Source organism: Atractosteus spatula, chromosome 1, assembly GCF_055471065.1.
Source record: "Atractosteus spatula isolate fAtrSpa1 chromosome 1, fAtrSpa1.hap1, whole genome shotgun sequence".
Classification (NCBI taxonomy): Eukaryota; Metazoa; Chordata; class Actinopteri; order Semionotiformes; family Lepisosteidae; genus Atractosteus; species Atractosteus spatula.
This window is the reverse complement of record NC_142706.1, coordinates 561,592-574,120: the sequence shown is the minus strand read 5'-3', so window position 1 is coordinate 574,120 and position 12,529 is coordinate 561,592. Positions and strand designations below refer to the sequence as shown.

Genomic DNA, 12,529 nt, shown 5'->3' with positions numbered 1-12,529 from the left:
GCAAGGAGCAGAATAAATTAAGGCACTAGACAGCGCCTTGAATACTTACAGAATAAGAAAGGTTAATAAAATAGAAACAGTACCATATCTGCCATTTCTCTATAATGGATTGTAGGAGAGAGTATTTTGTTCTATAACATACAGTGGTACAATACAGTGCTCTGTTTCTTTAATTTGGCCAGCAAAGCAAAGCTGACAGTGGATACAAACAATCTAATGTTGCCGTGACCCACATACAAAGCTCAGTGAAGAATCTCTTTAGAAAAACCTCGATTCTGTCTCCTTAATTTTTCAAGTATTATGTACATTCGAAGGCAGATGGCTAAGTGGAGAGATAACAAAACAATTTCTCAGAGCTTCTCAGCTCTGTTCCTCCGGCAGGTTTCTTGCTCTCAGAAATACACAGTGAATATGAGAAGGGGTGACACAGTGAATCTTCGTGTCACTTGTATATTGCTTTGTAAAATCCATTGGCACTGTAGTTATCAGCCACTAAACCATAACAACGTCAGGCACTGCTTTTGTCGAAGAATAACAGAATGTAAAGTGAAACATTTTCCTGACTTTTTAATTCGGTAAAATAAAAAAATGGTGATAAAAGGTATATAGGCAGCATCATTTATAAACAAAAATTGTCCAGAGAGTTTCCAGGTACTGTAAATGTCATGAAGATAGGATTCCAGGACAAACTGCATTATTCTGCAGTTCATTTAAATTTTAAATCCCACTTAGGCTGTGTTCCTTTTATAAAAATAATCCTTGCTAATTAATATCTCATCATTTTGTATAACTGAAGGCTAGCTGTGTATATCCATTCAAAAAACCGAAGGGAGGAGGTGTTTCAGGAAGCGCATTGAGCTCAAAACCTATCTGGAATTCACAACAGAAACTGAATGGGGCTTCAGAATCCGACAACAAAAAACAACAATAGTCATACAATAGATACTCAGCTTTAAGGCATCAGTTTTACCAACTCTCTACAAAACACGAAACATGCAGCTGAACAAGGAATTTAGAGCACTTACTTTAATTTGTTTCTGACACATTATTAAATAACATCACGTTGACAAACTGTAGCTCATGTCTCCCCTGCCAGGATGCACGAACCAGCTTCCATTGCAATCTTCTGACAGATGCACTGCCGCTCCAGCAAAAGACACACGCATCTCCACAGAGCAGCAACACTTTACATTTCTATCTGATCAAAACTCAACGCTTCTCACGCGGTGCACACAAAGGCATGCAAGCTGGCTGCTAGTCTAGTCCCACTCCTCCCAACCAAACTGCAGAGCTTAAGAGACCAATAAACTTTTGCAATGATGGTTTGATTAAAGTACATTTTCAAAAAACTGTAATAATCCAAGTAGTGAAAAAAAAAGCTGAAACAGATTGAGAGTAGGTGCGCTACTCACAGCTCTGAGTACAGGAAGTGCAGGTTGCCCACATTGTCTGTGTAGTTTGCAGGACTAAGCCAGGGTAAGACCAGCAGCAGGAGAGCCTTCATTGCAATGGGCTCCTGGCGCACTGGAGATCTCGCCGTGCTTTCTCTCCCTTTCTCGTCGGGACACTGCAATCTTATCCTGGTTCTTAATGAGTTCCCCCTTTTTTAAGACTCCCTTGTCATCTCAGTCAAAAGAAAAAAAAGGTGGCACATTTGGAATCTGATTTAGATCTCTTAAACTAATCTGTGCTGAACATTGCTGAAGCGTAAGAGGATTAGCTGATCTGACTGTCAGATGGGCGGACAGACGTGATTGTGTAGGACCAGCATAGGAGGGCTGGCGAGACAGTGACTTATACTGCAGCACAAACCACTGCGAGGCAAAGAGAGCTAACCAAGCTCGCGCTGACGGAAGGGTGCTCTGGGGGCTGCGGGGGCTTAGCCACTGCTCTCATTGGTCACTCGGCCATCTGGGGCACGACCGCTCACCTCCCCCGCCTGGGGAGGCACACAAGCCCACCGGGGCTGGCTGTCAGCTGGGCTCCCCATCCCCTTACCCCCTTCTGCAGCGTTGGGAAGTTCCCCCACGCGCAGATTGGTCCTGCTTACAAGAAACAGCCTACATGAGTAACAAAAAAAAAAACCACTCTGCGAATCAATATTCATTACAAAAACAGGGGCTTCTTTTCTGAATGGAGAATCTGAAGTGGGGTTTTTTTTCTCCATAATGCCTTCCTTTTACTAGGACTCTGTTTCTCTTTAAAAGGGGGTTTAAAGGGTGAAATTGAAGAGAGCATGAAAGCCCCAGCTCCCCCAAAGAACAGAGGAGGCTCCCCTTCTCGAAGGCAAACCTGAAAAAGCTGTCTGCCTGTTCGCTCACAAACAGCAGCTCGACACCGTGCCTGAGTGGACAGCTCTCGTGAATTTAGACTGACACATTCACAGTGAAAGTCTTGAAACTCTGGAACCAGTAGTGAATAATGCCACTGTTGTAATTCCATTTAAAGACAACTCCGCCCTCTTCCAGACCAAACTCACAGGTCCGCAGCCGTGCGGCTGGCATGAGCTCTCGAAGTATTTAAAACTTGCACAGGGGTTTCATCTGTTCATTCAGACAAAATTATCTTTGATTTCTTAAAAGAACACAAAGATGTCGTATTTACAAAACATGTTTGCATCTGTACAATACAGGCTAAACTCAGGCAACGCCATCTTCGTTTGTTCCTGGAAATGTAGGAAAATCTACATTCAGGGGAGTATCTCTTGAGCTCTTTATACCACAGAGCTCTTGCTATCATTCAGAGATTCAATTAAATGACTCGATTGTTATTCCTAAGTTTCACAGACCATCTTCAAATGTCAATGCCCATATTTTGTTTCAAGAAACAGATAGATCCAGGGGTCAATGATCTATTAACCGCCAGATAAGCCACATGGGCCGAGTGGACTCTCGATTGTAGCTCTACCCGTCTAGCTTTCAGCATTTTCTCCCCTCGGCTGGTTAAATCTATGCAGAAACATTTTCTGAAATGTGAAACAGTACTTAATTCTTCCATCAGCAATTTTTTGCTTTTTGAGTCGAGATGTTAATGTGTTGATTGAACTGCCATTGACATCCCCCCGCCACAGTGGCTCCGTTTTTCACTTTTCTCCTGGTGAGTCACTGTGCATATCAACACCGTTACAAAAGGTTTCAAGCTGATGGTTTTCCATAATGATGTTGTTCTACAAGGCTGTCTTGGGGTGATCGTTTCGTTCTTACAGTGATGATGGAGTTAGCACTTTGCACCCTCGCATCTGTTCACAGGAGGGATTTTCAGGGTGCCTGCTATGTGTGAGCTCATCGTTGTTGCTGAATAGGTAGTACTGAATACTGGGCACAATCTTAATGAGCAGATGTGGAGCAACTCAGTAAGTGGGAACATTAGCGTCTTTGCAGTAGTTCCTGCAGCTGTTTGCAGTGATTTTTTATGCCGTGCGTATCAAGTACACTCCCCGATATCCGGATGTTATAGATATTTAGCCTGCTTTTTCTCTCGTCTGGAGATACTGAATGCCTGAGCCACTGAAATCTAAAATTCATCAATAGAAAAACTCTTGAAAATTATGGCAGGTAATTGCCAGGTCAATATTTAGCTCAATAAGGTCTGAAGGAGATATGACGGAATAAAGACAACAGAAAACTGAATGGTCTAGTCTCACAAATGCAAGGACTAATGTTTTTATGCAAAGAAGCTTACAAAGAGTTATAATCATCTATTTCTCCCTCATAAAATGATAATGGTGATAACAGTCACAGTTCACACTGTGGGAGCTATGAGGTTGAGGTATGTTGATCTAGGGAACAACAGCTGTAACCAGGGATGTGAGCACACACACCTCTGCTCAGGACTCTACTGCCCCACTCTCCTGCTAATTTACCCCAGACTGAGCCACTCTACTGCCTCACTCCCCTGTTGATTTACCCCAGAGTGAACTACTGTGCCTATAACTGTCACCTACTGTACATACAAACTTTAAAAACTGCTGTGGTAAAGCAATCTTCTTAGATATTTATTGATGTCATAAAATGTCATAAAAACCACTATCGTAATGTAGGGAATTAGGTATTATCAATAACAGAATGTTACAGAAATCATACGTCACAGGCGTTTCATTCTTTCTATTCATTGATATGATAAGATGCCAGGACTGCTATTTAAGGCACCAGGCATTACGCTAGTGCTGAGGCTTGGCTTCAGGAAGAGTTCAGATAAGTTGAAAGTTTAGTGTCTGAGTGTCAGGGAGGTGAAGAGCTGAGCTATGATTTAGCTGTCTGTGGTAGGAAGTAATTTGTCACTGTTCAGAGCAGAAGCTATGAAGGCTGTAACTGGTCAGCCTGTGCTCAATGACACTGTCTTCAATCCCACTAATTGGGACCTTCCTTTTCAGCAGAAGTGACGTGTCTGCCCTGCAGGCTGGAGGTCGAGGTATCCCATTCTCTGCCTGGCAGGGGGCTTGTCGTAGAGCACATCTCTACTCCGAAGTGAGCTGATGAGTGTTGTGGGACCAGAGGGAGAGGGTAATAAGTGCATGTTCAATCACAGATCGACTTGTCTCTTTCATCAGAGGACAGCACGTGTGATCGGGACAGCCGGTATTACAGCTGCAGTTCAGGGACATTGCCATGGAAAGGCCAGGGGTGACGTTGATGTGCAAGAACGTGGTGTTTAAAAGGTACAGTGCTGCATACGTGGATAACCATTTTACTAAACTCTGAATCTTCATCTACCTGAAATTGACTTCAGGCTTTACAAACCCTTAAGCTCCAAAGTAAGAACACTAATTAGGAGCAACTTTTCACAGAGGTAGTGCTGGAACCCTGGGCACTTGTGACATTGTGATCTCCAGTCAGCTTAAGTAGAACAGCTTTTGTTATTCAGATCATTACCTTGTTAAATTTAAGAACAAAAAAACTCTCAATTATTGATAAAGACATAATTTCATTTCACCTGCAAGTTAATTAAAAGAAAACAGTGAAAAGAGAACTCCTGATGCAGGTGATGAGGAGGAGAGTCAGGGGATCCAGAGACTGTGAGCTGCATATTATTTTCAGAAGTACGGAACAGAGGGTGAATGTGATTATTAATCTAGAATTTAAATTAAGGATTTTTTTTGGCTTACTGGGTAATTACTACTGCAGTCCTTTGGGCTATTTGTATTAATGATTCAAAATGTCAGACAAATGAAACACATTTCAAAGCTATTGACTTCAAAACAATGAAGAATAAATATTTAGATTAGAATTTGTTCAGATGAAAGCTGAATCTGATTAAATCACATCTTACAGTTAATTGCTAGCTGTCCACAGGGGATCATGTAGGGAAAGCATAACGTTGAAAATAGAATTTAAATAAATTTCAAAGGGTGATTCCAAGTCCCTGGAAAATATGAATCGCATCTCCCTGACAGCCCTGAGGGACAAAAGATGGACTCAGTAATTCCCGCATTCAGTAGGAGGAGCAGGTTTAGAGATAAGCTTTCAGCATTGAAGCAATGCTTGTGAGACTGAAAGGAGGCCTCCTGAGCCTCTGGAACTACACCAAAGTCATGGGAATATACCCTGGGAGACGGCGATACAATCTGGATTATCATCACGGGATCTATCAGGTTAACCCCTAAGAAATGCAAGAACCAGAGTAGAAATCAGTAGTCTAACCTGTTCTTCAAGTGCGCTTCAAGGTCACATCTCTGTACAGTTTCCATGCAGTGTTCAGTAAGGGGACAGTGAACTAGCAGCTTGTCCAGCAGTTTGTTAACCAAGATGCTGGACTTCTTGCAGGTCTGCAGCATGAGGGGTTCTCTATCCACAGGGCAGAAGTCCTTCTCCAGGAGGAAGTTTGTAAGGCATTCTGTGCAGTAGGTGTGACCACATGGGGTGTCTATTGGCTGAATCAAGGGCTGCAAGCAGATGTGGCAGATGAGGTCATCGTCCACTTCATCTTGGTAGCTGTATTCGTGGTTTTCCTCTGGAAGGTGCCGCTGGCCACAAGTGGAGCACAGATCCTTTGGGATGGCTTCGGCTTCTCCCATTGCTTCCAGCTGGCTCATGGAGAGGCGGAACAGAGGCACACCAGAGTCCAAAGCAGTTCCACAGGGGTTCAGTTCGCAAATGGGAGACTCAGCACATTTCACATGTGCAGGTGACTCCTGTCTCTATGAGAAAGATAAGAGGCAAATACTTTTCAGAGTCGATAAAAACAAAACAAAGAAGACTGCGTGGCTGGTGTTCACACGTGCACAATGAAAAAAACAAAATACATTGATAAAAAATATTTAAAAAAAGGACAATGGTAAAGATTTATAGAAAACTATAGCAGACAGTTAAAGTATGTGCTTGAACTTTTGTATTTGTGTAGCACTTTTCATCCAAAAGGATCCAAAAGATACGGGAGGAGATCCACTTCATCTACCTCCTACCTCCTGGGTGATGCTTAGCAGTCATTCTGAGCCATCAGTACCCTTTCACAACAAAGCATGACATCCTGACTGTACAGCCCCAGAAAGGAATGTATCCAGGGGTCAATACTCCTACTCTTATGGACAAGTAGTCAGGACCCTCAGTTCAATGTCTCATCTTTAGCCTTTGTTAAGAGTCTACTCATTCTAAAACAGTCACATACTACTATACGTAGAGTGTAAATGGCTGAGTAAAGATTTCCAACCACAGCATTATCCCCTTCTGTCCCAGACACTATCCAAAACTGCAAAGGTTTTTTTTATTCGATTTTGCAGCATTGAGCAGGCAATAATATTGAATCTTTCAGAAACTCATTTTTTTACAGTGCTGGAAATATCAATAACAATCTCCTTTGTAACTGAATGATAAGCAATCTCAATCGAGCTGCATGGTCCCCCAGATTTCTCCCTATTGCTAGATTAAAATGTAATAGGATTCTGTGGAATAGGGATGATGGGGATGTCTAGGAAAAGCACGATTTATGTTCTCCTCCTCTTTTGCGACTGACAGGCTCAGAGTTCTCCACATGTTCTTGGCCTAACCGGTGCCTCTCTGATGGGAATCTAGCTCATTCTGACACATTTAGGAACTAACTGCTGACTGGTTGCCTCGGGCAGAGTCTCATGCTGATTGGCTGCCTCGGGCAGAGTCTCATGCTGATTGGCTGCCTCGGGCAGAGTCTCATGCTGATTGGCTGCCTCGGGTGGACACCAGGTGGGGAAACCTCTGAAGAGGGAAAAGTGTTAATAACTCAGTCCTCAGTTCTGCTTGGAGTTACAAAGGTTGATAGAGCCTGTTGGCACTTTTTATCACCTCTGATAAAAGAAAGGTGGGACTGGGTGGTACAGTGGTTATCAGATGGGGCTGGTCGCCAGGAAAGTGCTGAGTCAAGCCCCAGCTGCACCAGCTTTGCCACCTGCACCTCCTGTGTGGAGTCACCCCCCCTATGCTCTGTCCTCTGGGGTCCTGCTGAGGGAGTCTCTGCAGCAGCAGTTGAAGCACTACAAGTGAGTTAGTAAAGCACTACAGGTGAGTCGTTGAAAATTAGCAATACTTTCCAATTATTACTAAAACATGTACAATATTGACATAATAATGTTACCTTAATAACTAGGCTTTTCTAACCTGTACTGTTTGCTATTTATTGATATACATTTACTTAGCATCCATTAGGTACATGTAAAACACTGATACAACATTTATAAGCTGCATCCTATTATGAAGTTTTGCCTGTTACAAAAGGTTAAACATGTGACGGCAGGAATTAAGTAATGCAGCCGTATCAGGAGGTTTTATCGGCATCTGTTTTTTTTTGTTTGGGTTGGGAACATACAGAGCTTTAAAATTTTCCATCAAGAGGAGGTCCTGCCTCTCGTCCACACCTCCATCAGCAGGAACGAGGAAGATGTGTGAGATGTGTTTTATACTTCAGGATGTCGAACTATTTCATGGCTGATGTAATGGCAGGCAAAAGCAGTCCACACACAATGAAACCTCTAAGAAATGAATGAAAAAGTGTGAAGCCTGGATCTAACCAGACCAGGTAGATATTTACCAGCACATCAGATCTTTGATGTCCTGTCATGTTACACAGATACACAGAGTAGGATACCAGCTCAAGAGGTTTACAATCGCAGACTGAAAATGTTCAGTTAGACACGATGTAGGCAGTAATGTTTTTAGAGGTGCAAGTTGCTGAAATACTTGCTGTGTCTTATCACAGCAAGTGTCCTGTTTTTAATCATGTTTTCACGGTTGGGTTTCCTCTCCGGCAAAGATACAAACTGAAGATAACATCCTTGAATCCATTTGATCCAAGTGCTCAGTGTATACAGTAAATGTTCAAGTCCATAATTATTAATTCATTTTCCCTCTGCCTTGGCCTGTTTCATATTACTGTCTTTGCACACAACACAAAACAGCATCCAGGAAGGCACAGCAACACACAAGTCAACTTTAGTCTCTGTCACTGGGGCTCATGAACAGAACATTGACTTTTACGTCATCCAATCAGAGGAACTGCATCCCAGTATTTGCAGTATGAGGCTGGCAGAAACCAAAACATTTCACAGATTAACTTTGCACTTTAGCAAAGCTAGCATCAGAAAATATGGAGGGTAACCCAGGCTCTTCTGCTTTACTGGACGAAATGCGGCTGTTTCTTTTCACTGTCAGTGGCTGTCATGTGTAATCCCCCACTTATCACTCAGTGTGCTCTGACTCGCAGAAACAGGTCCAGCCCAGGAACTCTGCTGGCGTCCTCATCATTATTCACATAAATCAGCCCTGACATGCAGAAGCTCAATCCGCTTTCAATCAGTCAGGAAAAAATGTGATCTGACCTGAAATTCACGGACGATCCAACACTGTGTCTAATAAACTTGCAGGGCAGAGCCCTTCGTCTCTCTTGGTCATTAGTGTCATGCCCTGCAGATCTGAGGTCAGATTCACAACATCCTGGGCAAACTCATGTGCCCAGTCCATCATATGTAGTTTTGTAGTTTCACCTATTTAACATTTTCTCTGCATGGTATTAGTACAATGAAAATAAGAAACAACATAAAGAATTTCTCGCAGACTCTACGTATATTTGCCAAAATGTGCTGTTGGCATGCAGTAGGTGTACTATACTAAGAGGATATTCAGTAATTTTCCAGGATTTCCTCGAGTTTGGAGATCTTTGGATCTCTTGTGCAGACCTACGCTTCCAGAGTCACATGCTCTAAAGCTGCACCAGAGCGATTTTATCTGCTGTGTGCAGAACAAGACCTCAGTTCCCAGCTGCTGACTGGCTGTCATAGAGTTGCAAAACCTTCCAGCTTGTCGTGACTCGTCCCGATACATCAGAACTACAGGCACACCTGGAGAAAGGTATCCAAACAGTGTGCCTGGCTATTGCAGTGAACTGCTGTGCTGCACTGTCTGGAGGCATTTCTCAGAAATAAGGCACCTCATAATAACCTTTAATATCACACTTTGTACCAGCTGAGTAGCTTGTTACAAAATTTTATTTATTTGAGTGTGTTTTTCTCATTCTGAAAGTGCTTCGTTTACATTTCGTAGTATGTTAGCAGGCATAATAAAAAGCAACCCTTTGGATTAGGGGTTGCAGAAGACAGATTAACGAAAATTTTATAAATGGAACATATTAACAAACTGTCAATTGTAGGACAAAAAATATGCAAAAGACCAACTGCATGCTAGTAACTCACCACTAATCCTGACCACAGCCTGATCCACACACGTAACCCTAACCCTAACTATGGGTTTTCCGCAGAAGGTTTACATAAGAAGGTTACATAAGTGTATAGTTAATGCCCTATTCATAGACTGTCTATAGCAATATACAGTATAGTGGCTCATTAATGTCAAGTGTTCCTTGTTTGATTTCTAAAAAGTTAACTCGACAATGATGAAGACCCTCACTATGCTCTCTGGCTCAAGTCACAAGGAGACTGTAGACAAATGTGAAAAAACCTGAGAACATCTGTGGAGAAGCTCAGTTCCACTTGAGATGAGGAACTGAATCTGATCTTTGTTCTGGGCTGTGAGACAAACATCAGAAAATTTAAAAGAAAAATAATAAAAAAATAATCTTCAGCACTAATGGTAGAATTAGAAGTTTTGCCTAGGTTATGTAAAGTGTTTAACATTTCAACATTACAAGTACGACAGTTTCTGTCACATCAGAAAATTGTTTTTCTAAAGTGGATTAAGAAAACCGCAACACGGCAGAGGAATGACATTCTGAGAGCCCCTATCCTGAAACGAAGTCAGCTCAGGCCTGTTCAGAGCCCTAAGAGATCATTTACTCTTGTGAATCGTTTTTCTTCTTTTCACAAAATTAAACATTGTAACAGTAATGGGAATGTCGTGCAGCTGCTCTCTGTCGCCTTCGAGGCGTTTATCCTTTGCAAATCTTACGGGCAAAAAAATCAGTGAAAAGTTGTGTTTTGTTGTAATCCCAAGAAGGTGTTAATGTGCAACAGTTACAGTTAAAAAAAATATACCAGACAAATATAAACCTCAGCCTCAAAATGATGCTATTAGGTTAGACGGTGCTGGTAACTCAAAATGTAAAAATGTATCAGCCCTCTTGCTCAAACTTTATACCCCAGTGCTGCAGATTTGAATTCTCTCTGAGTTTCCATATTGAATTGTCTCTTGTCCCCGTGTGCGTGTGCTTTAGTTTGAACCCTGCTGCTTTTTCATGCTCAGCCTTTTCATTCCCCCCGTCAGCCTGGCTTATTCCTCACAAACAACCCAACAGCCGGAGGGAGAGCGGGGCCTGCCTGCAGCTAGCGGTAACCATGGCAATCAAAGGTCTAGCGCGCACGTCGGAATAACAGAGAATCAAAAGTCAAGAGCCTGCTTTATTCCAGGTTATCGAAAACAACTCAGATTAAAAGAGAATGGAACGTGGAAAAAATAAAGTATCACATCATCCCTAATCTTTGAAACCTAATGTAACTCTTGGCCAGCACTGGAGCAATGTGAAAGGAAGAAACAGCAGAACTGGCGAGAGTTCCCTGTCATACAGTATCAACCCCAACAGCTCACAGTACCCGTACAGCACCCTGCCTGTTCCGAACGGGAAAGCACACCTCGCCCCCAAAGTAAGCCTTTCTTTGTCTCAAACAATGTTCCTGCAGTAGCTGTGAACCATGCTGGATTAAAGTAATTGCACCTCTCTGCTGCTGGTTGAGCAAACTGAATGGTCAAGGTACAGATGTGACTTCAGAAGAAAAAGCAGTGCATTTCATATGATCAGCGGTTATTTATATTTCAAGCACCAAGAGAGAGTAAGAATGCCAGATGGTTTCTGTGTAGCACATTGACCTGCACTTACCTGCACTGTGGCCTAATGCTGCTCTGGTTTATTGTATTGCTTGTGCAGACTATATAGTTCCTGCACTGAAATGAAACTGCAGGATATATTAACTGCACTACTGCTGCATGACTAGATTGTGAAGCAAGAAGATAAAAGATGGGATACAAATGTCTCCAGAGCGCTTTGCTTTTCAAACAAGAAAGGACAGCTATGTGTGGCACTGAAGGGGAGGAAGTTTGTTACTAAGCTGTGCGTCATACATGGATCATAGCAAATCCAGTACTCTTTTGTCTAATGATGACTCACTCAAAGGCTGACACAATATACGACACTTTTGCACATACATAAGAGATTAACAACCACATTCTTCAAATACAGTGTGCAGATTTTCATTTTTAAATACTGACTTAAAATCTCGCAAGGTAGATTTTTACTCATGTGTGCAGAAAGAAGTGATGCTGGTGCTCTATATATTAAAACTTTGAATTCTGTAACAGCTGTTTATCTGTCTCTCTGTACGTGTGCACATAGACTCCATTAATGCAACACTTCCTAGGGTAGAGGGATTTGGATTCTCATTTCTGTCACAGTCTGTCTTAACCTACTTAAGGTTTCTGAAGAAATACAGACAGTCTTTAGAAAACTACAAGTGAAAATCATTGATTAGAATCAATGGAACACTTTTTAAACAGTTTAAAGCTGTGTGAAATGATACAAACCTACATCGGTGGGTTTCACTAAGGCATCTGATCACAATTAAGATGTACATGGTTTGTAACAGCATGGTTAATTAACATGTTCAGTACTAGGCTCAGAACATAATACAACACAATTGTAGAACAACAACAGAAACTATATTCTTTCTCCAAAAAACAAGCAAAGCGGTTGAATATGACGCAAAGTTATGCCTGTAACTTACCAGCCGTATGGAGCCAGCCAGCCAGTTCTAACACAGTTTTGCTGCATACTAATCTAACCAGTCCAAGATTAGTGAAAAAAAGTCACCGTACCTTTGAGAACTTTGCTCATCCCATCCCATGCTGAAGCTCATTGGCTTAAAGTAGGATATGCAAATTGGTTGCTGAACTACCTAAAGGACGAATTCTGCAGCAGTAAAGGAGATCAGAGGGCCGCACCCTTTGTGCTGAGATCCACACAGGGGGAAACACCTCAAGACACAGGCCAAACAAACTATTCGTGTTCTTCTGTCGAAATAACGAAAATGGAGTTTTACTAATCACACAGTGGGTTTCTCACA

General features: G+C 42.2%; 1 protein-coding gene across 2 annotated transcripts in view; it reads right to left on the bottom strand.

Moving 5' to 3' along the window:
• lnx1 (ligand of numb-protein X 1) overlaps nucleotides 1-12,241 on the bottom strand; it is a 47,353-nt gene extending 35,112 nt beyond the window's left edge. Inside the window, exons 1-2 of one of the 2 annotated variants that reach the window (XM_088919316.1) lie at nucleotides 12,191-12,241; nucleotides 5,640-6,136 (exon numbers count right to left, since the gene is read on the bottom strand). In XM_088919316.1, coding sequence (XP_088775442.1) covers nucleotides 5,640-6,031 — 392 coding nt within the window. In that variant the 5' untranslated portion in view covers nucleotides 6,032-6,136; nucleotides 12,191-12,241. Of the gene's footprint in view, nucleotides 1-1,412; nucleotides 1,770-5,639; nucleotides 6,137-12,190 lie in introns of those variants that run through there. The other variant, XM_088919325.1, reaches the window with a different exon arrangement.
• Between the last annotated feature and the right edge of the window lie 288 nt (nucleotides 12,242-12,529).